The 26,103-nt window shown below is 46.6% G+C and overlaps 2 protein-coding genes across 2 annotated transcripts; one reads left to right on the top strand and one right to left on the bottom strand.

Annotated features, from left to right (window-relative positions):
• Positions 1 to 3,438: 3,438 nt before the first annotated feature.
• LOC149862624 (mast cell protease 1A-like) lies at positions 3,439 to 9,647 on the bottom strand. Its single transcript, XM_090052746.1, has 5 exons — positions 9,584 to 9,647; positions 7,600 to 7,756; positions 6,465 to 6,609; positions 5,248 to 5,508; positions 3,439 to 3,588 (listed from the first exon to the last, which is right to left on the bottom strand). The coding sequence occupies exons 1-5, from the start codon at positions 9,645 to 9,647 to the stop codon at positions 3,439 to 3,441; spliced, it is 777 nt and encodes a 258-aa protein (XP_089908872.1).
• Positions 9,648 to 23,111: 13,464 nt separating this feature from the next.
• Positions 23,112 to 24,044, top strand: LOC149862625 (uncharacterized). The gene has a single exon (XM_090054015.1). It carries the CDS (start codon positions 23,112 to 23,114, stop codon positions 24,042 to 24,044), a length of 933 nt encoding a protein of 310 aa, XP_089910141.1.
• Positions 24,045 to 26,103: the final 2,059 nt, after the last annotated feature.

A 26,103-nucleotide genomic window follows, 5' to 3' on the forward strand; every position in this document is an offset into this window, starting at 1 on the left:
ACAGAAACCTAGGCTCACAACATAGCTCCACAGAGACAAAGCCTCACAGTATATGGACATAGGAAATCATACATATAACATCCAAAACGAACTATAGCACTGTCAAACAGCATATAAACTATATGTGTACTCATAAATCTCTCCCTCTGTAAAACAAATAGGGGACTGATTTTTAAATCATTCATTGGATAAAATGGAGAAATAGCTCAAGGATTAGTTTAAGCTCCATTGTGGGGAAAGGGCCAAAACCCTAGGTATCATATGGGTAGGCCCCTAACTGGCATGGAAAGTTTGGAGAGGTGGCAATGAATAATGGAGGCTACCAGCCACAGCATGTATCCCCTTATTAGCTTGCACAGAGGAAGACAATCACTCCCAAGGCCAAGCGGTTGGGTAGGGTGAAGTCTGCCAGGAGTCCCCTCACAAGAGTTCCCCCCACATGCCCCAGTGTGGTGGCAGGAGCTCACATGTATATTCTGCAGACCTGGTAGGTAAAGCTGTGGACCTGGCAAGGAGAAGGGTAGAGCCTGGTAGGTTAGAACAGGAAGGTGGGGATATCCAGACAGCTGGGTTCTCTTCCCAGGTCTATAAGGGGAGTAGGATTTGGTTTGATACAGGAAAGTGGAGTAGGAGCTAGATTCCGGACTCATAGTTCCCATCCTTGTCTATAAGCAGGGAGTGAGGTTTTGTGGTTAGAACAGGGTGGGCAGCAGCCAGGACTTCTGGGTTCTCTTCCAGGTTGAGGAGGGGACTTGTGTCCTGTCCATTAGAACTTGGGAGGCCAGGAGTCCAGACCTCCAGATTCTTCCCCCGATTATGGGAGGGGAGTGGGGCTGGCTGCATAAGAGGAGGCAAGGACTAAGAGTTACCTAAAGACTGGGTTGTCCCCCCAGATATTGGAAGGGAGTGAAATCTGCTGCTGAGAGAAGAGTGTTGAGGCTCAGGCCTTTTCAGTTTCATTGCAGCCAGTTCAGTGCAACAATATACCTGAGAGCAAAACCTGCTCCTCCAACTTCTGTTACTGAGCCACAGATTGGCACCCCTGGGTGCAGAAGTAGATTGTGGTCCAGCCAGTTTCTTGCCCTGGGCTCAGCCAATGGCTGAGAATAATCCTGTTAAATTGGTGTAACCCCAATACTCACTCCAGGCAGTGAGTGAGGCCCACAGGCTCTTCCTATGCTAGTCCAGGACCAGCTGAGTGATGTTAATGACTTGGAAGCAATCAGAGGATATAATAGGCAAATGTCAACAATAGCCTGAAGTGGCGTGGAGGACAGCTCTGGACTTGGGTTTCTACTAGAAGTGTCAGATCAGACTTTGCTTATTCATGGAGGGGACTAGCAAACTGGGTTTGTACTCTGATCACATCCCACAGGAGTCATTTAAGTCAGGAGAGGTTGGAAAGCCTGGAGCTGGAGGGGCTAAATTCTGACCTGAACTTCTGTTGTGTGAATTAGCAACTATGCCATCGCCATGTAACAGTTTTGCCTTAAGTCTGCTTAGTGATGCAGACACCACCTGGGGGTCTCAGAGTAGTGCACAACTTCATCCTCACAACATCGTGAGGAGGGAAGGGTGTACAGACTCCCAGTTTAAAGGATTTGGTCACCATGGCTTTCTTGCCCCTCTACTAAGCACATGTATTTGGGTATCCCTAAAACCATACGTTTGTGGGAGTGAAAAGAGGGGCAGAGAGACACAGTTGCCATTATGTTGAAACATAATGGCTTTCTTCGTGTGTGTGTGTGTGTGTGTGTGTGTGTGTGTGTGAGAGAGAGAGAGAGAGAGAGAGAGAGAGAGAGAGAGATTTAAAACGAATTGGTGGCAATGAAATACTTTCTCAGTTTCTTGGTAAAATGTCTGGCCAGAGAGCATCATCTTAGTTAGAACAACCAAGATCTAAATGGTGACAGGCCTAACCTAGAATGGAGGAGACCCCCGTTCAACTCCCAACTCTTTACTGCAGCAGGAACTCAAGTCTGGGGTTCTTGCTTCAATCCTAAACTGAACAATACAGTCCTAGGCCTCTACCCTATTTGTAAAGCTTCTAGTTGTTTTTTTTTAACTGGAGAAAAATATGTGTTCTGATGTATGTGATGATGCACCACACTGTCTGTATCTGCCTTTTCAAAATCCCATGGACCTGAGAGATGCGTTCTTTCTCCTCGCCCCCCACCCATCTTCCTTTCTGTTCCTGTTTTCTTTTTTCTGATTTCATCTTTTGTCTTCCTTGTAAGTAATCTGGTGCACTGGGCAAGGTTATTTCACCACCAACTATGTTGCACAGAGCCCATATCCAGAGGCCACAGCCTGGGGCTTGGCTCAAGGTTGCCTGGCCTTGAGGTAGCTGATTAGCTCATGTGTGGGGCCCAGGTCTTCATCCTTGCAAATGTCCACCTTATATCTACTCTCCTTTCCCCATCCACTTCCAGTGCCAGCTAGCGTGAGCTCTGCACTCCTGCACATCTTTGTATATCTCATACCCCCCTCACCCTGGTCACATCAATTCCATTCTGAAGAGGTTAATTCCTTGCTTCATCTCCCCCTTTTATCCAACACTCTCCGTTGTGTCCGTGAGATTTGGAGACTGCTTCAAGGCTCACGAAATTCATTGCATTCCCAGGAATTTGACACACAAACTTTTTTAATATTGTTTTTATTCATTACAGTGATGGCAGCAGTGAGAGAACCTGCCCAGTAGTGCAATAGGAGAGGAGGGAAAGGAAAGGCTGCAGAGGGAAAAGAGCAAGCAAGGACTTGAATTAAGGAAATCTGGCTCTACCACATTAGTGGCTAATTTCTTGGCACACAAGCAAGCACATGTCTTATCTTGGCATCCTTCCCTCTGGTTTTTCATTTGCCCCAGGAGATCTTTATGTTTAACACCTCAGCATAGTGCAGAGCTTATTCATGGTCTTTCAAGCTCATTCATTTTGATTTCAATGTCTGAAAGTTTCAGCTTCTAGTAGATCTCATTTTTATTTATTTTGAATTGAAATTTCAGTTCATTTTATTGCAAAATTATATTTGCTTTAATTTCTATCAGCATTTCAACTTTGCTTAGGTCTGAGTGAACTATTATTTTGTATCTAATTTAAATGTATTGTTGACACAGTCAACTAGCTTTTTAAAAATGTCTTTATATTTCCTTCATTTTGCTTAACTTCAATATTTGAAGTGTTTGTTTGACATCCGATTTGAATGATCCTTCTTTCATATCAATATTTAATACCATTTTAGTTTGACAAATGAATTGACTTCCATGGAAACTTATGTTGCATTTCCAAGTTGTTTTTCATTTTCTTTCTAAATTAACTACTATTTATTTATTTGTTTATTTATTTATTAGCTTTCTGGGAAGCTGTTAGGTTTTGTACATCAGCCTGATTTAGTTCAATTGCAGAAGTGCAGGGCAGACAAAGAGGATCCAAGTAGGCCCTAAGGATGTAGCTTTTTAAGCTCTTCCTCGATCCAGGGGATGAAACTGGACACTTTTGCAAATACTTTAGGGAAGGTTTTTCCATGGCGTCCATAGGAGACAATGCCATAGGCTGTCCCGTTGCACACCAGGGGACCCCCAGAATCACCCTGTGGAATAAAACCAGAAGTGAGATGAATTACACTGGATCAATTTGCTTCTTTCCGTGCCAGAAATGGAACTCACCTCCCCTTCCTTAGCATGAAGTGCACTGTGAGCTGAGGGTGAAATAACACCTTACAGATTACATGTTAGTTTGTGTTAAGATTAACTAGTTCTAGTGACCAGTCACACATTCAGGGTTAATACCCTCTCTGAGAGGTGCTGCTCAGAGCTGCTGCTAGAGGGCTGGTGAACAGGACTGTGTTTAGGGGCTGCAAGTCTGCTCCATGCCTTCCTGGCTACCTGGTTGTCTAGCCATGGTATAGACCAAGGAGGAGTGGAAGAAGGGCCCTCTTATGCCACTTTTATTATTCCTTCCACCCCCCACATTTCCTCACTGAATCCCATCAGACCCTAAGTCCCCCCCCCCCGCACAACCTTTCCTTCTGACAAAATTGCTACCTTGCTGCTCAGTCAGACTGAGAGCAGTGATGGCAGGAACAGCAGGGTGTTGGGAGAGTTCCCCTTTCCTGCTTGCTCCTGGGTTTCCTGCAGCCTCTGCCTCCCCTGTGTGTCTGGATCCAGCACCTTAGAGCAGTGACTCCTGGGATACTGAACAGCTGCAAACTGGTGGTTTGATCTCAGATGAACACCCAGAAGTTAATTTAACTCAAGCTAGGTAGTACAGCTCAAAGATAAACCTGGCCCCCCCAAATAAAAAAGGTTTAACTTTAAGATGCCTAAAGGGTTCTCAGCACCAGTTTCATAGTTTCTAGGGTCGGAAGGGACCTGAGCAGATCATCGAGTCCGACCCCCTGCCATGGCAGGAAAGAGTTAATGAGCTTTAATGTGCTATCATTCACATTTTAAGTGCTCTGAACACATTGTATATGTGTTAGAAATATTATTAAAATAGAAATATTATTAAAAATGTATAGTGAATAGAGTGTTGTTAAAACTGCACAGTTTGTATCTTGTACCTGATAAGCAGAAACACCACCAAGGACATCTCACTAATTTACTATCTCTTTGTAACACTAAATCACACATACCTTCAAACTCCTCTGCCTCTACTCTTGTAAACTACAAAGGCTGTGATTTAATTGACTGTGTCCTTGGGAAAGGGGGGGGTTTGAACTTTTGGTAACCTGGAGAGCTTTCTAAGCATGCGTGATTAGCTAATGCATATAAGCCTATCCGCCCCGCATACTTAAGTAGTTAATTATAATGCACATGCGACGGATGACGTGACGTCATTTCATATATGTTTGTATGAACTGGAAATGAGTTGTAAGAGTTCCTGCTTCTGCACACGTGCTCAGGAGAGAGGGGATAAAGCCTGCTGAGAAGTTGTCCCCGGGGGCAGAGTGTGGTCTTTTGTCTTCGGTCTGACCCTATTTGCAAATATACCTTTTGTATTGCTAATAGTGTGTGTCTGAGAGTTCTTCGCCTCCCGAGAAACGAACCGCAAATTTTTGCATCATATGTACATTTTAAGTGGTCTTTAAATGATCCACTTGTAATTTGTAATTTCATCCTGAGACATCTGCAAGTTATCCCCTCCCCCACCCCCCAGTTTTGGGTTGAGACAGCCCTGGTATCTCCCCCACCATGGTCACAGATGGTGTCAGCATCACACTACTTCAGGAGGCAAGGATACTGCTTACTTTGAATGTTGATTTCTTTCCAGAGGAATCTCCTACGCACATCTGAACCTGAGGAGAATATCTGAAGAAAGCCTTTCTGCAGATGCCATCATCCTGGACCTTCAGGTCCACCTCCAGCAGTACATCAGAGCTGATTTTGCTCGACAGACATGTTCTGCCCCAGCCAGCTACAGAGCACATGCTTCCTGATTTCACACATTTCATCCTAGCAGGCAGGGGGATTGTTTGCACCCAGTGATTCAGCCTGGCTTTGTGTTTCAGCTGCCATGGAGAGAACCAAAGGATCGAAGAATCATCCCATAGAGCAGAGAAGGAGAAGGGAGTGCACTGAGGCTGTGGATGCCTTGCAGTATTTCAGAGGTGGATTAATGCATGGGCCTATGGGGCCTGGGTTCACAGGCCCTGCGAAACAGGGCCCCCCTTGGAAAACTCACTAATGCTACTATGCAAATGCACGTGTTTACATGTGTGTGCATGTGTACATGGGCTTTGGCTGGGATCCCAATCACTGCACTAGGCTCTGGGAAGAATAATCTGGCCTGGACTTTTCTGAATATTGTCAGTATAGCAGGGTGTGGGTGTGTGAAGGCTGCTTTCCACCATGGGGGTTCAGTGGGAGTGTTGCCAAAAGTGCACGCTGGGAAAAGGAGGAGAGACTAGATCCTTGGGGAAACAGGTGAGCTTGGGTAGCTGAGGAAAGCATGCCACTCCACTCCATTCTGCTGCCCCCACCCTGCCCCTGATCCTGCCCCTCTTGTGGCCCTGACATGCTCACTGCTGCCTAAGGTGCCTAGGTGGTATCCTGAAGCTCCTGTCAGCTTCTTGGAACTAGGGGATTCCCAGTGCGCAGTGCTACCCACTACGGTCCCGGGCTGGCTCTAACTCCCTGCTGCTGCTGCTTTCTCCCGGGGAAACCTCGGCCAGGGCCTGCCCCTCAGCTTTCCCTGGCCTTGGGCTGGGAGAGCTGTACCTTCACAGCCACCAGAGCCCACCTGCATCCTCTGAGCCCAGGGGAAGGAACAGCTGAGCAGTGTGTGGGGTGCTGCGAGCTGCCTGCCCCAGCCGAGATGCAGCTGGGGGCTGGGTATGGGTGCAGTGCTGCAGATCAGGACCCTTCTCTGTGGGGGGCCTCCAATTTTCTGTTTACCCAGGGCCCCAGTGCAGCACTTGCAATAGTGTGAGGTCACTGGGGCAGGCTGGTAGGATCAGAGAGATACCTGCAGAAGCATGATGTCATAGTAAAAAGCCTTCCTGCTGAATTCAGGGTGGGGGATCCAGCACCTCACTTCAATCCTCTGAGAGTTTGGTTCTGGCTCCCGAATGTTGTGTGCTCCCAGAATCACAGACATTTTGCTCCGATCACTGCAGGGAAATCTCAGACTACTGTAGCTATTCACACCTAGAAAGAAGATCCCCAAAGCAGTGCTCTGTGGGTATTATACTTTGAGCCCACTTCCTCTGTGCTTTCTGAGATTTAGTTTAGAGGCCAAGACTGTGATACATTACAGAAGCAGCCACATTACTGGTTTTTCAGGAACCTGATCAGGTTAGAACAGGATCACATTTAGGTGCCTAAGGGCACTTAGGAGCCCAATGAGTGGTCTAGGATCTGGGTGTAATTTGCAGTGCTACAGTGACTGGTGGACCAGGACTCCCACATCCTGTGATCCCTTAATGCCTGGCAGTCAGTAATGTTGCAGCTCAAGAAGCATCATATCCAGGAGCTGCTGGGGAACAGATAACAGGACCTTTCTCTTCTAGGGGCAGTAGCTCTGATCTGGACTCAGCTCACTGAGTTTGGCTTTGGGGGTAGGGATAGAAAGCTTTTCTGTCATTGGAAATTCTGCTGCAGTGCTAGGGGCCTGTCTGCCGGAACTGGGGGATACAGGGCCTCTGACCTGGCTCCGGGATGTGTGGACTGCCCAGCTTAGAGTGATGGCAATGAGGCGTGGGGCCTTTCCCCATTAAGGAATGGTAGTTTTCATCCAGAGACAGGGATGGGCACTGGCTGGCTCAGAGCACTGGATGTGCTTCTCTCCTCTGCTGTAGACACAAGGTGGGGATATTAGGGCTGGAGCTGCTACTTGTTGTCATGAGATGTCTGGGAGCCGCTGGCTTAGAAAAAAAAACAGATCAGTACAGACTTCTGATTCCCTCTGCCCTTTCCCTCCTGTCTCCTGAACTGAGTATAGAGAGTGAGACAGGGCCACTCAGCAGCTCTAGGCCTACGGGCTTACCCTGTGACTAGGGAATTTGGCAGTGCAGGAACATCCAGCTGCTTGATGGTCCTGCTATGTATCAGAGCTGTGGCATGTTCCTCTTGACCCATGAAGCTTAGACTAGAGTTCTTACCTGGGCTCAGTGTTACAGTGAGCCGCTGTCACCACCACATCTTCCTGGATCAGGAACCCTCCGCATGTCCATTCTCCATTCTCAGATGTTTTGATGATTGTGTAGGCCATGTAAGGACGGGAGTACTTCTTAGCTTCCCGTCCCCCAATGATCTCATCTGCAAGGAGACAGGGAAAGCTTATAATCACCTGCTTTGAGGCAACATGTGGCTGAGCAATCATGACCTCCATGGTCCCTCCCCAGGTTTCTCCCAACATCCCAGAGGAGATTTCAGAAATCTCAGTATGAAACTGAATTATTCTCCCCACCTGGAACACACAAAGTCATCTCTGCAAAGGTTTACAGATGACACAGTGATGGGAGCAGTGCTCAGCAATGCAGAGGAAGGCCACTAGTGTAGCATGCTTTACACTGCCTAGTATGCAACCATACGAAAAGAAACACATGTAGGGGTAAAGAATACCAAGATGGTATAAGGGGAGACTTTGATCTTGGAGGTTGCTAGTTCTGGGTGAGAATCAGCTGCATACCAGCTCCCGGGCTGGTTCTCTTGTCAAAAAGGCAAATGGGATCTTTGGAGTGATAAACAGGCCTATCCCAAGTCAGAGAATGGAGGGTCTGTGACCTCTGTGTTTGATGTTTGGGCAATCCCTGCTGGATTACTAGAGGCCAGGTCTGGGGTGTTTCTACGCTGCTTCTGCCCTGATTCTGAGCTCCACTGAGAAGCAGACCCCACCCATTTATTTTCTTTCCAGACTCCCTAACCTCAGATATTCTTCAGTGTAGCCCTCCCTCCCCCCCCCCCCCGGTACATCTACCATGCTTTCCAAATGGCAATGAGCCTGCCTGGAGAGTCAGCTAGAGATTGGGACCTGGCTATGTCTTCTGATCACCTCCATATCTGAATTGTTCGCATTTACTGCCGTCATAACAGGAGTAAGCATGGGGGTCATGCTGCTCAGTGGCATTCCTGAGCTTGGTCAACACACGCATGGTTTTGGCAGCACAGAAATTAAGCTGATGTGTTGGAAATAGTTCAGTTCACAGAAAGGCCTGAGTAATATGGCAGACCAGAACATAAACCTCATGGTGTGTAGCTTGAGGAGATCCATCAACAGAGCATCAATCAACAAAAGGAAGGCCAAAAAGTGTCTTTATCCCAGCCTGTTCACACCCAAATGGGAAATAAAACTCTGGTAAGAGGCTTGTTGCTTCAGCAGACAAGCGCAGAAGGTGAGCCGGTGACTCAATGTGGAAACTGGACATATTCAGGCTAAACAAAAGGAATCAATTTTAGTGGGGACAGGGATTAAGTACTGCAGCACTTCCAAGGGCTAGGGAGTGGGAACTCCATGATTTTTTTTAGATAAAGATCAGCTGTTTTGCTACAAGTCATGATCTACTCCAAGCAGGAGTTACCGCAAGGCAGGGCAGTGGCCCGGGTTACCCAGGCCAGATCACAATGGTTCCTTCAGGATGTATACTCTTTGGGCGTATCTCCAAGACAGTTGAACAAGTAATGACAAGAGCCAGCTGCACCAGAGATCTCAGTTAAAAGGGACTTTTAACATTTGATTTTTGTAGAACTCTCCCCCTCCCTTCCCCTTTCCAAAGGCAAAGCCTAACACATAAGATGCAAATGCTCTTATAATCTATGACTATTTCCTGGGACTTGGAAGAGGAATGGAATAATAAACTGCCAGCTCACGTTCTGGCCAGATTTGCACCCAAGTATCTCATTGCTCTTTGGACCCCTTGGACAGAAATCAGAAATGCTGTGATACTGGCCTCTTGTACTGCTCCTTTTTCTTACCTCCAGTCCCATACAAACTCCTTTCCCTTGTGGCCCTCAGTTCATCTCTAGCTAGATCCCAAAGCAGCTGCAGTAAAGCAGCATCTGACTCTGGAGAGGACCCTTGATTTGAAAACACTCTGAAAACCCCAGGGGCATTTGCCTAATAATCCAGTCCCACCCTGTACTCACCAGCCCCAACCCCATGGGGCAGAAGTGCTGTGGGGAGCAGGAACAGGAGCAACATCAGCATCATTAGAGTCTAGGAGACTGACAGAATTTCTGCCTCAGCCCAGGGGTTTTATAACCCACAGGAAACCTCGGAGTCATGTCCATGTGCCCTGTGGGGGGAGCCCATGCCCTGCAGTGACCTTTAAGAAACTATAGGTGAGGTATGGTGGGGGCACAGAAGGAGAGGGCATGTGCCCCTCGATATTCCTGCACTGATGGCCGAGCGGGGGGCTGCAGAAAATGGGAAGCACATTGTCTATGCAAGAAACTCTGTCCCCAGAACAGTGAGAGTAGGGAAAGTTGCTTCTGAAATAAGGCATCTCTCCTCAGCGGGGACTCAGAGCATTTGGAACAAGGGGCTATCTTGAGCCTTCCTGGAATCATATTCATCTCAATTCATGTACACCTGGAGCCTGCATATCTGAAATCCCTTCTGCTCTGTCAGCACATCTGATCAAGTGCAGCTAGTACCAAGTCAGCTGCTCCCTCCATTTTGTTCTCTTCTTAGTGTTTGTGCATGAATGAGCACATTCCCTGACCCCTAAGCATTTTTGCTTCCCTGTGCTAGACTCTCTCCAATCTGTCCACATCCTTTTTGTTGGGGGGAGGGGTAAAACTGGACACTGGACTCCAGATGTGGCCTCACCCGTGCTGCATAGAGGGGGAAAATCTGTTGGCAGTGCTCCTCTAATACAGTGCAGCATTCCATTAGTTTTCTTCACAACAAGGGCCTACAGATGGCTCTTATTCCATTTATTATCCACTGTAACCCCCAGGATTTTTTTCCGGCAGTGGTCCTTTTTGGAAAAGTTAAACAACAAAAAAGAAGCAGTACCTGAGCAGGATGGAGCTGGCATTACAACTGCTGTTGTCAAAGTCCAGTCCATTTTCTCTGAGGCAAAACTAGATAAACACCTGGAAAAGTGGAGAAGAAGGAACAGCAAGGGAGAAAGTAAAGTTTGTATCGCTCATGCTAGTACTGGGAGCACATAATGTGATACCCTGCTGTGACACCAGGCAATGCTGAAACAATACCTCAGCTGTTTGAGGTATTGTTTTCATCAGTCTCTTTGCTCACTAGTGTCTCCTCAGCAGTGTGGAAAGTGGTGGAGTACCTCCATGGAGAAGACTAGTGTCTAGGCCTGATGCTGTCTAATGTAGAGGAGCTATTCGGGGTTGTTGGCTTGTCTCCCCCAGGTGGCACATAGACCACTGGTGGAGATGGTCTGTCGTGGTGAAAAACTTAGAAAGGCTTGGTTTAGCTTTCAAAACTGAGGGCAGAACACTGATTTCTACATCTCTTTGGAGAAATAGGTCCAATGTCTAGGACTGTCTTGCAATGGTCAGGGTGGGCCATCCAGCTTCAAGTTCCTGCTGCAGCTAAAAGCCTGGACCTGAGCAGGAGTTCTCCTTATGCCTGGAGGGAGGTGTCCATCCCTGAGGTACTGGTGTTTCTGGCACGAGTTGTGTTCTCTAGCCAGAATTATCTCCCCCATCCCTGCTTCAGGCTGAGAGAATTTCCCTAAGGCCAGTTTGTTCTGGCAAAGATGTTCAGCTTCAAACAACTGGCACTGTTCTGTCTATCCATCTTCCCAAGTACCCATTCCCAAGCACTCACACTCATTTAGGAAAACTGAAATGAAGTGGTTCAGAGCAAAAATTCTCCACTCTGTTATACAAGAGGTTGGACAAGGCAGTTGAATGACTTAGCCTTGCCCCTGAAATTGCATGGGTCTGTGGGATCCCCGCCCGCCAGGGCTGCAGGGATAAACAGTTGTGCTGCTCCAGTGAGCTTGGTGAGACATGTCACTCAAAAGACCCACAGCTCTGAGGGCAGGTGAGGGAGTGTGGATGGGCAGCAGGAGAAGGGACCTGTGGGTGACAGCTGTCATCTCTCAGTCACACACTTTCTCTCCTGGCACTTTGCCTGTTTTGTTTCTCTGGTGAAATGCCTTATGCAACCAAAGTGAGTGTCTAACGGCTATGTGGTCCTGTTTCACTACCCTGAGGAAGAAGGCAGCAATAGATAAGGACAAAGTGATGGCCACATCAGCTCAAACTAACTGTCCATGTAGCCCCTGCCTTGGTGAGCCCCTTGTCCCAGAAGCCTAGTTTCTCTGTCCCAGACCTTCCATTCATCCTCTTGGTTTGCATCTGACTGGGGCCCTTCTCTCCACATGTCCCATAGACCCATCCTGTCTTTCATAACCTTGCCTCAGACTGAAGTGGGATTCCAGGTTGCTTCCAAAAGTTAATAAAGAGACCCAGAGATTTAACCTATGGCCCAAGCCATGTAGGTAGGGGGGTTCCCTAGGGGGTATTATGTCAAAGATGAAATATCCTGTTATTGTAGTGAGACACCACCTTCACTTCCTTGGGTATATCTTTATGGAAATACTGATATATCGTTATGGAAGATACATAATAATGGAGAGTTTGAATCTTAAGTGGCATTACTCAATCTGTCTGTCCAGTCCTATGAAGATATGACTTCTGGGGAATCTAAGTGAATGGGCTCAGCACTGGGGAACCTGGGTGATATTCTCCAGCCTGAGCTGTACAGGAGGTTGGACAAGGGAACCAAATCACTTGCTCTGTCCTTGAGGTCTATGAGTCTGTAGGACTCACCTTCTCTCAGCGATGTGGAGATGAAGGTGCTTTCTGATGCCCTGTTGAGATGTGCATTGCTAGACAAATCCAAGGCTCTGAAAGCAGGTTGGGGGAGGTGGTATAAGATGATATTGTAGATGACAGCTTTTGGCTTTCGTGTTTCTCTCCATAGTTTCATAGTTTCATAGTTTCTAGGGTCGGAAGGGACCTGAGCAGATCATCTAGTCCATGGCAGGAAAGAATTCTAGGGTCAAACAACCCCAGCAAGGTGTTCATCTAACCTCCTCTTAAACACCCCCAGGGTAGGAGCCTGCACCACTTCTCTTGGAAGCTGGTTCCAGACCCTAGCCGCCCTGACCGTGAAGTAGCGCCTCCTGATATCTAATCTAAACCTACCTTCTGCCAGCTTGTGACCATTATTCCTGGTCACTCCTGGCGGTGCTCGGGGGAACAGTGACTCCCCCAATGCCTGCTGATCCCCCCTGACTAGTTTATAACAGGCCACAAGATCCCCCCTCAGCCTTCTCTTTTGGAGGCTGAACAGGTTCAGGTCCCGTAGCCTCTCCTCATAGGGCCTGCCCTGTTGTCCCCTGATCATACGAGTGGCCCTCCTCTGGACTCTCTCCATGCTGTCGACATCCCTCTTGAAGTGCGGCGCCCAGAACTGGACGCAGTACTCCAGCTGCGGCCTGACTAGTGCCGCATAGAGGGGAAGGATCACCTCTTTGGACCTGCTCGAGATGCATCTGTGGATGCATGACAAGGTGTGGTTGGCCTTCCTAACTGCCTCCCCACACTGCCGGCCCATGTTCATCTTAGAGTCAATGATGAACCCAAGATCCTTTTCTGCCTCCGTGCTGACAAGAGAGGAGTTCCCCAACCTGTAGGTATGGTGCCAGTTATTCCTCCCCAGGCGCATCACTTTGCACTTGTCTGTGTTGAAACCCATCCTATTCTTATCCACCCACCCTTGTAACCTGTCCAGGTCTGATTGTAGCCTGTTGCACCCTTTCAGTGTGCCCACGTCCCCCCACATCTTAGTGTCATCAGCAAATTTTTATCCCCTCGTCCAAATCACTGATGAAGATGTCGAACAGTGCGGGCCCGAGGACCGAGCCCTGCGGAACCCCACTGCCCACGTCCTTCCAGGTTCAGAAGGACCCATCTATTACCACCCTCTGGGTGCTAGTTGGCAACCCATTTGACTGTGTGGGTGTCTACACCACAGCCCCCCAGTTTCTTAATGAGAACGGGGTGAGAGACAGTGTCGAAAGCCTTCCAGAAGTCCAGGAAGACTATATCCACTGCTACCCCTGCATCTAATGATCTAGTGATCTGATCGTAAAAGGCCACCAGGTTGGTCTGACAGGACCTGCCACTGATGAACCCGTGTTGGTTGCCACTAAGCATGCAGTCCCCTGCTGGCCCCTCCTGGATGTGTGCCAGCATAATTTTCTCGAACAGCTTACCTAGGATCGAGGTAAGACTAACCGGCTTATAGTTTCCTGGGTCCTCCTTCCTGCCTTTTTTGAAGATGGGGAACATGGTGGCGATCTTCCAGTCCTCCGGTACCTCACCAGAGCACAATCCTCCGGTACCTCTCCCACAGCTTTGCTAGTTCTGTGCCATTGGTGTCTTACAGGTGGGCTGTGGGATGATAAATGTTAGTTTCTTTACCCTGAGCAGGATGTCAGTGATTCACAAGGACAGAGGCCTGGCCACAGAGAAATTAAATATCCTTCCAGGAAGCCTTTTGTCCCATTACTCTGGTCTTTCCGGTCTAGGCCCCCACTGCTTCCCCTCCTCATGAGGTTTTTGGCCAGTCAGGCCATAGACCCATCCCACCTCTCCAAGCCTTGCCCATGGTATAGGATCCCAGCCTTTTCCAATGTTAATGAAAGTAAACAAAGCTTTCTCTTGATTCACAGGCCAGTTGAAGAAGAATATACTTGATGGAGCCAAACAGGGTGTTAAGGGAGGGATGAAGTACACAAGTGCAGTGGGGTGAGACTTATACATCCCCTAACACCCTGTCACCAACCTTGGCTTGACTCACTCTCATACCTTTCCCTGTTCTTGCCTCCTCTTCTCCCTTTAGGCAGGCTCTTGCTGCATTCTTGCAGAGAAAGCTTGCCTCTCCCTTGGCTCATCTTCCCTGCCCACTTTCCCCAGCAGTTCAAATTTCGTTCTTTCTCATTGACAGAGAAATAGTTCCTCTGCTCCTTTTTTCTAATTTCTTCCACTTGGCCTTGTGACACCATCCCATTCTCACCCCACCAGTTCTTTTTTTCAACTCTCCTACCTGCTTCCTTTCTGGATTTTTCTCTTCACAGTGTAAAAACATCTAATCTTTCTTTGAAAAACAAATCACCATTGACCTCACTTGCCTCTCCAAAGGCCACCTTCTCTCTTTTACTACTCAGCTCCCCAAATGTGGTGTTCTTCACCTGTTCTGTCCTCTCCAATCCAGTTCTTTCCCTCAATAGGGTGCCTGTACATGTGCAGGACACCTGCTCTGATGCCTCACCGTCACTTGTGTTCAGTGTCCCTGCATTTCAAAATGGCGATGAAGGCACTTTAACTAAAGCTCCTTGAACAAGCTTTAATTCAAGTACTTCTCCCACCATTTTGAAGTGTAGAACACTGAAAACACAAGATGCTGCAGGCATTTTAATTAGTATGGTTCCCAAGATCTGCTCTAATTAAAACACACACCCCCGACCACCTGAGCATGTATATAGGTGCAGATCCATCGAATGACCACTTTCTCACCAAAGCTCAGACTCACTTTTCCAGCCTTCTCTCCCTTGTTCTATCAGTTGCCTTCCATGCAACTGGCCACAATGTTCTTTCAATCCAGTCCTTCTTTGGCTTACATGACTCTGGTCTGACCTTTTTTTCCTCCTACATTTGTAATTATAGACCTCCTTCCCACCACTGTTTTTCTTCCCTCACTACAGACAATACTACCTGACTACTGTCCTCAACTGGAACTTTTCTCTCTAGGTCTTCACCTCCAGCTTGTCTATGCCTTGCAGATTCCTTCAACACAACATCATTAAGGTTCATCCTTTCCCCTCCATCCTCACAGATAAACCTCCTGTCCAAGCTCTCATTCCACATTTTGTATTTTTCCTTTCTTCTTTTCTCTGGATATTGTGCTTTTACCCTGCCCATATTGATTCTCAACACTGCAGCAGCAATCACTTCCCTGACTTTTGGTTCTGAATCCCTGCACTTTTCTGTATTGGAGCAAACATCCAATGGTTTGGGCTTTTATTGATCCATGATATTTCATTGGAAGCTCTTTAAAGTATAAACTGTGTGTGTGCAGCCCTGTATGATTCTGGTGCATGGTCGGCACTCCTAGATTCCACATTCATCCACCTCTGTTTCCAGAGCAAATATAGCCATCAAAGATTACACTGAAAGTCTGTGGTGGAGCTAAGAATGGCATTTCCTAAACCTGAGTTGAGCTTAAGTGCTCAGTGAGCAAGAGAGGAGGAGATGAGTTTTGTAGTTCAGAGGTTAACACCCTCACATAGCGGTAGGACACCTGGGTTCTTTTCCTCTTCTGGTGACTGTAATGTTTTAGATTTAGCTGCCTCAAGGGCCCGTTAGGCAGGATTTAGAATTGTTTTCCCCTTGCTGATCTACTCCTTAACCTCTCCCTGTCTCAGTTTCCTTCTAGAAAATGGGGGTGATGCTTTGCTTCCTCACTAAGGCCCATGAAGGGTGAATTCAGTCATGAAGGTGAATTAGCTAGGAGTACAATGCTAGAGCATAGAGGAGCCTGTGTTTGTGGATGGCAAAGGCACTCTTATCTCTGGAGTTCAGTGCTGCTTTGTTATTGGCAACAGCAGTTGAGCAACCCTAAAATGGTATGTAATGAATTTTTTTCCTACTGTCTCTGAACACAGGGTTAGGATGTGGGCTTGCTCCTGAGCTGGGGACACAGCTGTCAGCTCAGCTGCAGTATCTCAGCTTCAGGGTAAAATATCAAGGAAGGGGCAGGCCAGAAATGGACAGGAGTTCCTAAAAAAAAAACTGCTTTAGGCTTCTACAGCCACTATTTTAATACCACAGAGATCAGTCTGGCTTTCCTGAAATACCTTGGTTGTTGGCTAGACCCAGTGAGCATTCCCAGAGCATACCAAACTGCATATACACCTCTACCAAAGGAGATCACCCTTCCGCCCTATACCCTCTGGAACCTGGAAAGGACAGGTTCTATATCTTCCTGTTCCTGAAAGCGCATGACTGGCCTTCTGGGCAAGAACCTTCAGGTCCAGGCTACGGGGTATTCTGTTTTCGGGGAACACCTTCTCCTTCCTGTTCTACCCATCATGACACACATATAGCAGTTGAGACAAGGAGTAGAACCCAAAAGGTGACAAGGCAGTGGGCTAAACTTTTAGTTCATATAAGGGGCTCAGAGAGACAGGAGACATCTTTCTGCCCTCCTGCTCCCACCACACACTGGGCCTACTTTGAGCTAAATTTGCTTTCCAGTACATACACCTGGGGCTGGATTAACCCTTTAGTGGGCCCTAGGCAAACACACTCAGGGCCCTGGGCTAGTCGAGATTCCCCTCCCCACCCCAGTGCTGCCACCTGCAGAGAGCAGGGCTTGGAACTGCTGCTAGGGGGTGGCAGCCACCACCACGCGGCCAAGGGAGGGGAGGCGAAGGGAAGTGAGGCAGAGGGGGCCATTAGCACCACTGCTGCAGAGGTAAGGACCAGGGGCCCCCCGCAGCTCTGGGCCCTAGGCATGTTCCTAGTTTGCTTATGTGTTAATCTATCCCTGCATACTCCTGGTTTACGCTGAGGAAGAGTGAGAGGAGTCAGCTGCGATGACTCTGGTGGACTCCTAATTTATACCAAGGTGAGGACGAGGTAAATACACTGGCATCCAGGTCTAGGTCCAGGTCTTCTCTCTCTCTGGAGACATGTTTGGGCACTTCTGCTGAAGCCAGTAGCTCAGTAGCTGCTATTTTTTCACCACCTGCTCACTCAGCATCCAGGGCTGGTGCCCAGTTACTCACACACATTCCTCTTAGCTATACTACCACGTCTCTCACAAGAGGGGTTAACCTGGGGAAAGAGAACAGTTACCCAGTTTTCATCATCATCTTCTCACATTTGAGAAGAGGTCTCTCTCTCACCACACCACCTTTCAGCTCTCCTGTGAACTATGAATTTTCATTTCCACATTGGAGAAATTTTACAATCTTTGCACTCTGCTATGCTTGAGCAAGGGCATGTGTACCCAAAAGCTTGCACATCAAGACTTTTTTTCCAACTATCTAATTGGTCTAATAAAAGATATCAGCTCCCCAAGAGTTTTGATTACTTTTGACTGCAGACCAACATGGCTACAACCTGTACGTCTGCCACCAAGACTCTCCTAAAGAAGCTTGGCTATGCCCATGCCTGACCAACAAATTGGTCTTCAAGTACCATTCTGCCATATGACAGGTCCCTAGAACTGTATTCTATGCACATTTCACCAAATAAGGAGCTAGGGTTGGGCTGGGATTATCGGGGAAAATTCTCCTCAAAACACCCCAAACTATGCATCTGTGCCAATAGGGATTGTCTTGATGAAGCCTGGATACTTTGTGTGTGTGTGTGTTTTATTCCTTTTGTATGGAAATGTGTGGGTTGTACATACACACTGATTTTTCCTAAGTAACCTATTTATTATTAATTGCAAAGATAAATTGATATTCCTGATGCATACTATTGTTTACACTAATATAACATAGAAGATGGTTGAGAAAGGATGAAATCTGAAAATCATAGGATTAGTACCAGTGCAGTGTTCTTAATTCCCTGTAAACAAGGCTTTTGAATATATTTATCTATCTGTGTACATTGTTGCTGACATCCCTATTGTATCTCAGACATTCATGCAGGAAGAACGTGGTTTAATATGGCAGTCTCCCTAACAGCGCTGGAGGATTTGTCTTCAGTTGCCAACATAACTCTACAACCTAATTTTTAATTCTCAATGTTCACCATATTCATGCCAGGTCTCAGTCTCACCAAGTTTGTGGAAACACACAAAAGGGTTCCCACTATTGTACACTATCCCAACTATTTTGTACGTGCAATGAGAAGACTTTTGTTTTAGGGGCTCTGATAATTTTATAAGCATGTCTGGTGTCCTCTGTTGAACCAATCCAGACTGGTAACTTTATTTTTTAACTAGCAACACTTCGTCTGTTTAAATGCAATAGCTCCCCCCCAACACAGGATACAAGAAAGGGATTTGTGGAGCAATGGAAAAGGGTTTTACCATCTCTGAAAAGTCAGTGACTGGCATTTGAGAATACAAGGTTTGGTGTGATATAGACCTAAATATGCATATAGTTTCGTTTCAGCTTACTTAATGTTATGTGTAGAAATCTCTGGTGAAAAAAGCGAAGCACCAAATGTTTGAATTTTTCTGGAAATTTCTTCTGTGATCAGATTTCACTGTAAGTGTTATGTCTAAGATGCATAGTTTTCCAGTAATGAATTGACATTGACTCAGTTCCTGTGATCTACTCCACTTGTTCACTTTGACACTGAGGGCATCTATGCACTTGCTCTGGGGTGAAGGGGGGGACACTTTAATGAGAGTGGCTTTGAAAGCCGCTGTAATTGAAGTTCCCGCAGTGTCATGTGTATTCAGTGTCCTGCCCTTCAAAATGGCTGTGGGGGCACTTTAACTGAAGTTCACTCGATGAGCTTAGTTAAAGCACCCCTACTACAATTTTGACGTGTGGGGACGCTGAATACACATGACACGGAGCCTGCTGGAGCACACTAATCAGCACGCTTCAGCAGATGCATAGCAGGCTTGATTAATCAAGGTCCATCGTGTGTATAGGTGCCCTGAAATTTTAAAATAGGTAAATAATTTTCTGGTTGCTAGAAAAAAATAATACCAGTATTTTCTGCTATAGTTATCTGTGACCTGTTGTCCGCCAAGCACCTATTATTGTATGGAACTGCAAACAGTCCTGTTCGAGTATGTCCAGATACTTCAACTCCAGCTCGAGCCCTGACCCAGATCAGGGGTGAAGCTGGGCCCTCACTGCATCTGCCCTTCCCTGCTATCTGTCTCCTTCTCCCTCTACTCCCTTCCAGCTGCCACCTCTTAGCCTACAGCTCTAACATGGCTCTGGCCATGCTCCAGTGAAGAACACAGAGCTCATGGTTGCACCAGTCCCAAGCAGGCCACTCAGTATGGAGGTAGCAGCTCCAGTCCCAGCTTCAGGGCCAAGCTGGAGCTGCTGCCACTACAACAGTTACTGCATATCAGGGTTGGAGGTTAAATAGTAGATGGAGAGGGATAGAGGCAGCAAGAGGGCAGGTGCCAGGTGGTATATAGGGTAAAAGCAATAGCAACAGGCACTTCTCTTGACACACCCATAAAGAATGGGTCTAAGAAGAAAGTACCTGACAGTGTTACTGATCTAAGTACCTTGAAGCCTCTTATTTAGTAGGAAACATGGAATAAATGTGCATATTCAACATCCAAGAAGGGATCTAGGTATTCTTGGCTGCTCCAGAACAGTAGCAGAAACACAAACCCTGGTTGCCCATCGTCCTCCTTGGAGCAGTGATGTCAAAATCAACAAAAGAATGGTGACATTCATCAACATTATCTGCCACCACTGTCCTAATGGCAAAGGATAGGTAAGAGCCGTGACCTCAGGGCATTTAATAGGAAGCCTCTCAGATTTTCCATCAGTTTTTCTATACAGCAAGGTGTGGCAGGGTAGTCAGAACAGATGGCCCTAGACAGGTGGGTGGGCCAATATTGTGACCAGCTCTGGGGGTGGCATACAGTTGCACACATCATTCATTTGCTATTTAAAAAATATCAGCCATTAAAAAGTGAGATTAAAGAAGAGATGAAGTGCTGCAACATGATCTCAAAGTGAGTGAGGCATTTAGCAGCAAGAACTGGGATGAAGGGAAATGGCAGTGGCTGGCACAGTTTAAAAAAAAATACAGGAAGGAGCAAATGGAATTCAGTGGAAATGAGTAAAATACAGTGACATATCTCCTCTTGTACCTCTACAGCAGGGCTGTCAAATTCATCTGGCCCTGTAGGCCAGATGAGTACCAGACCACCAGTCCATGGGTCAGATGAATGACTTGGGATTTTCCCTGTGGGCTTGATCAGGCTCATAAATGTCCCAGCTGCATGTTGGATCTAGCACATGCAACGCCTGCTGTGGCTAGTTTGGGCCTTGCACTGCACAGGGCAACTGTGCCTGGCTGGTCTGGGGTGGGCCCCAGATGTATAGTGCATCTTTCTTTGCCATGGTCAGCTGCCTGTACAAGGTTGGATCTTCCTTCCACTGCTTTCACGTTGCTGCCAGGTTTCTTGACTGCAAATCCAAAAGCACAGGGGATCTGAATCCCTCTGTTCTGCCTGCTGTCTTTGCTGTGTGGGAGATTCTTCAACTCACTCTTTGCTGTAGTTGTCATCTACTGTCACAGAACTGTGCACAATAATGAGGAACTTCTTTTGGCTTGTAAGAAGTTGGATCTTCATTAGCAGAGTGTGTGCTCCATGCTGCTGCTTGCATGGTGGTCAGAGCAATTGTGAAATTCTCCAAGGACTCAGAGCTTCCTGGCATCAACCTTCACATCCCCCTCATGCATACTGTGTTACGACCTGCATTGCAGCAAGTTTTTATCTTCATTAGAAGAGCTTGTGCTCCATGCTGTGGCTTGCAACTGTGTGGTGCTGTGCATGCTCAGAACAGTTGTGAAATTCTCCAAGCCCCTGGAGCTTCCTGGCATCACATCCACAACCTCCTGCATGTTGTTTCAACCTACATTGCAACCCACTTGTGTTGCAACTTGCAGGAGCCCATGGGTAGTCATCCTGTCAACCAGGAGATCTATAAAAAGGGGTGTGGGAAGGAAAGTCTACTACTCTCATCCTTGCAGGAGGGAGGATTCATCTTTGAGAGGAACCCCAGGAGCAGGACTTGGGTAAGCTCAAATCCAGGTTAAGGAGGAAAAGCATTTCACCGGGGGGGCGGGTCATTGTAGGTTTACCCAAAGGGAGCTGAGATAAGTCTTTGGCTCTGACCCCACAGCGTCAAGTGAGTTACCTGAGAGAAAGGAATAAAATGAAGAGACCCCGCACTGAGGACACTGGCAGATATAAGAATAATGATGACCTGGCTTCTGACACCCCTTCCCCACATGTCAGGACTGAGAGTTCCCATGTCAGGACAGATCCCAGCCCTGGACTGCTGCAGCCTGGCAGCTCAGGTGGAAAGGCTGCTGCAGGGGTGCCAAGGGGCTGTCTTTAGCCCCATCCCAGCAGCTCAGCATGACCTCCCTTTCTTACTGGTTGTAAGGCTCTGGTAGGCAAGAGATTTCTTAGTGTTCCCTCCACTGCTGGGGAAGTGAATGCCTCAGCCCACATGACCTCCTTGTGCAGATGGTTCCCAGGACGAGGAGACAAGAAGCCATGACCTTGGCCTCCTGGGGGCTAATGCAGACAATCAGCTGATGTCCTCACTGACCCCAAGAACCCCAGATCTGGCTATGGCACACCAGCAATTTAGATGCCAGAAAGGGTTTATGGGCCCTGGCACACACTATGTTTATGGTGAGATTCATGTATAAGTTGCAAAGGTGCTACCCCTGCACACAGTTTCAGATCCTTCCTTTTGCATGTTCATCTGACAAGGGATTTAGCAGAAGTCATAGATTTGTTGGAAGATGACAGGGTTGTGCCTTGAACGCTTCTGCTAGAGCCTTGTATTTGCTACCAATGCAAGTTCACACTGGTAGAGCAGCTGGTAAACACATAGCCAGGGGAAATCTAATAGGTGTGGAACAGCACATACATATTTAGGATTGATATGTCCTATAGCGGTGAAGCCATAAATAATGGCAATAAAAAACAGGGTGGGGGTACTCAGGTGAAACACAGAGAAACCTAGTGTAAACATATATATTTCCTGGTTAAAAGGCCACACACAAGCAGCCAGCCAGGTAAAACTAATTATTATAAGGACTTTTATACTAATGCCAGAAGTGTAACATCCAAAATGGGAGAATTTGGATGCATAGCATTAAATAATAATTTTGAGATAATAAGTATCTTAGAAACCTGGTGCAAATAGGAAAATCAATGAGATGGATAAAAATTATACAGGAATGATAGAATAGGTCACAATTTTGTGGAGTTTGGCTCTTTTCATCAAGATCTGCATCAAATCAAATAGGGTAGTGTTTTAACTGATAATATAGGTACTGTACCATAGAATTTGTGTAAATACAAATTCTGTGTTTCACTAGAAAACATCTGGGGATGTATCAACCCCCATGACCAGGATGGCAGCAGTTAGCTAGAAATGCTGAAGTAGTTGAGAGAGGCTGTGAAAGCTGAAAAATAATTGAAAAATAATTGGTGACTATAATTATCCAAAAATAGACTGGGTCAATCTAACCTCAGGCCAAGATGCAGAGACTAAATTTAGTGACTTTATAAAATACTGCTTTCTGGAGCAGTTAGTCCTGGCACTTACAGAAGGGAAGGCTACTCTTGACCTACTCTGAAGCAGTGAGCAGGAATTGGTGCACACTGTAAGGGTTACTGAGCCGTTACTGAGCTGTGCTGAGCTGTGGCCAGAAGATTTCTTCATTTCTCTTGTTTATTTAGGTTGTACACTCTTTTGGGCAGGGACCATTTTCTTGCACCTGTAATACAAATCATTAATAGGAAGAAACTGTTTTATCTTTCAGTGCCATTCACCATGCCTGGAATACTTCCAAAGAGTAAATCCCCCGGAGTTGATTTCTGTGGTGTAGATAATATTACTACATCGTCTGCTCGGACCTGGGCTGCTACATGAGGTCGACCAATTTCAATCAAGGAAAAGATCTGAATGTGTATAGCCTGCACCCCTCCTGCCGGGGTGGGGAGCATTATCTTGCCTACGAGGATGACCATTTCATCATCAAAGGAGGAGCTTATCGGCGTGTGACCAACATGAACACTGACGCAGGTGCTGTTGTGTACAATCTCCATCCCAACTGTCGTGGAGGGGACCATTACCTCTCAGCCTTTGGCCACTTCTATATCATCTACAATAGCAAGGGTGTCTACCGCAAGGTCACCAATATGAACACTGATGGTGATGCTGTTGAATATACTTTGCACCCTATGTGTAGGAATGGTCTCTATTATTGGGGCGTCAAGGACTACTACTACTTTGTAAAGCCCCATGATGAATGGGGGGTCCAGTATTACCGAACCACCAACTTTCATGAGAACACAGATTCTGTGACTTACTCCTTCCACCCTGATGTTGTCAATTTTCTCCCAGGGGGACTAGCCATTACACATGGTTCAGCTTTTGGCACTTGGCAAGCCATCAAGACCATCTCCAATGATTCCAACACACCCATCACCTGGAACAAGAAGATCACCAGGAAGGTGGGATACACCAAGGAGAAGATGAGTAGTGTGGAGCACAACTGGAAAATAAGCATGTCAGCTTCATACCAGTCAGGAGGCCTCACTGAAGCAATTGCCAAGTACCAATTCTCTGTCACTGCTGAATATGGTGGGAAGAGTGTCAACACAGAGCAGGAATCCTGGAATGAAGCCACTGAAATGGAAGAGTCTGTCAACCTGACCCTGAAGCCCCATGACAAGATCTACATATGGCAGTATCAACTTGGCCTGGGCAAGGAAAACATCTTGTTCTGCCGTGACATGATGTTTAATGATGACCCCACACCACCTACCCACGTTCCTCTGCCTCCTTCCAGTCAGTGATCTGAAACGAGGAGCCGTCCAGAATTCTTCCTCCATCATGCTATTGCTAACAGTGTGGGCTATTAAGGTAGAGCACCGTAGAGGTATATTTAGAGTGAATGCTTAATAGTAATCATACAAGTTTTGGGGTACAGTGAGGTGTAGTGAAGCTCTCAGCGTTGGAAATGATGATTATTGAACATAAAGGTTAATCACATGATCTTCTATCATGATCAGAAAAGGGCCTGTCTGTCAACCAATTTCCAACAGGTGTGCATGTAGCATGGGAGGTTAATCATTTCCCAGTCCAGAACAGAAGAAGTTTTTGGTTGCCAACAACCAGCACAGCAGTTAGTGGGAAGTGAAAGACATACTAATGCTTCTTTTCCCCCTGAATGGTTTAAAGCTCAGAAGGAAAAAGGAGAGGGCCCTCACCCACTGAAAAGAGCAGCACAGTGTTGAGCCTTTTTTATTTAAAACTACATTCCAGCTTCCTTTGCAGCCTCTTATTGCGGATAACGACTCCTGGGGATTACATTAGCCATGTAGGGTTGGATGTAGACTTAGATCATACTTATAATCAAAGTATGACTTTCACCTGCAAAGTAGTTCAGGTAGTTTTCAACAGGTTATCTGTTCTGGGGCTGCTACATAAATAAAGGAACTCAAAACTTACAAAAAAAATTGCTTATGTTTTCTTTTTGTGTCTGCTTGTAAAAACAATACTTAGAAATGCCTATCTGTGAATAGGTGTGAGGTGTCATTCAAGTCTTTCACAGCAGGCTATGCAAATTTCTTTCCTTCCAGTTCTGACAGAGCAGGCAGAAATCTGCCTCCCAATATGAAAAGGAATCTCTTTTATAAGCTCCCCCTCCCCATATTTCTCCATGGTTTGGGGAATGGGGTAGGGATCTTCTACTTCTAAGACCCCAACACAGCTGCAAAGAAGCTGACTCCTTCTTCATCCAGGATATTGTAAATAAGTAGGGAGAATCACGTAGAGATAAAGAACTGTTTTCATTTCTCAACCTAGCATTTTTAACACAATGACTGGAACACTGTTTCCAGTTCTGGGGTTTGTATTTATAAGAGGGCTTGGTCATAAGTTCAAAGACAGGGTACAAAAGTGAGCTGGCAAACTTAGCCTTTTCACCTCTGGCTGAAGGAGTTCAGCCTACTCCTCTTACTAGAGAGAAGGCTAAGAAAGGTCTCTTACCAGCCTGTCTTGCTGCACTCACAGACAATCTTCTCTTAAGTTTCAGACTTAAGTTTCAGAGTCCTTCTCCAAACAGTGAAGTCAAAGGAAATAAAAAAACCCAGCACCTTCCTACAAGTTAATGAAAGTAAGCAGTGCCTGCCTCTGTGCTCTGAAAGCAAACCTTTTCCCCAGTTGCAGAGGTTTTCCACACTCACCCAAGCTCCCTCCTGCTATCTTTCTTGCAGTTAGGGCCCTCTGAATACTCCCAGATTGCAGTCTTCCCAGCAGCATGTCTGATAGAAAGTTCCCTACAAATCAGATTGGCTTTTCACATTCCTCGTCAGCACAGAGCATGATTCCTCAGACTAGTCATTGCTGGACACAGATTCTAAGAAACGTGACCTATATTTTCCCCTGTGAAAGTATTTGAGATAATTTGGGGGAGGTGGACATTTTTAGGGTCTCAGTCTGGGGTGGGTGAAAAGAATGGTTTCAGCCGTGGGGTTGGTGGGCAGCATAGGCAGGCACAGATGGTGACGGTGAGATAAGAAGGATCCCAGCAAGTTTGTGCTGGGAGGTGTTTGAGACAAAGTCCAAACTGTGTAATATTGTGGGGAACAGGAATCATCATGGCAAGAGATTTACTTGTAAAAAAAAAAAATTTCAAATTTCCCTATCTTCCTGAACTGGGAAACAAAACAGGCATGCCAGGATAGTAGTGGTGGATGTCAATCCTGGATTTGTAATCCTGGCTGTAAGGATGGCCTGCATATTTATACAAACGGAGTGATAGCTCCCCCTGCTGCTGAAATGCAGCATTACTACTCTTCAGGCAAACTAGAAAGAAAACCTTTCCAAACAGTCATAAATGCAAGAGGCAAG

This window comes from Crocodylus siamensis, chromosome 6, assembly GCF_052110815.1.
Source record: "Crocodylus siamensis isolate JL-2025a chromosome 6, ASM5211081v1, whole genome shotgun sequence".
NCBI lineage: Eukaryota > Metazoa > Chordata > Crocodylia > Crocodylidae > Crocodylus > Crocodylus siamensis.

Excerpts from the sequence above, each read along its gene's own strand:
- LOC149862624 (XM_090052746.1), bottom strand. The coding sequence starts at position 9,647 with ATGATGCTGATGTTGCTCCTGTTCCTGCTCCCCACAGCACTTCTGCCC. Across the intron at positions 7,757-9,583 it reads GCCCCATGGGGTTGGGGCTG|ATGAGATCATTGGGGGACGG; the intron begins GTGAGTACAGGG and ends GTCTCCTTGCAG. Across the intron at positions 5,509-6,464 it reads ATGACATCATGCTTCTGCAG|CTGAAACACAAAGCCAGGCT; the intron begins GTATCTCTCTGA and ends TCTCCATGGCAG.
- LOC149862625 (XM_090054015.1), top strand. The coding sequence starts at position 23,112 with ATGAGGTCGACCAATTTCAATCAAGGAAAAGATCTGAATGTGTATAGC.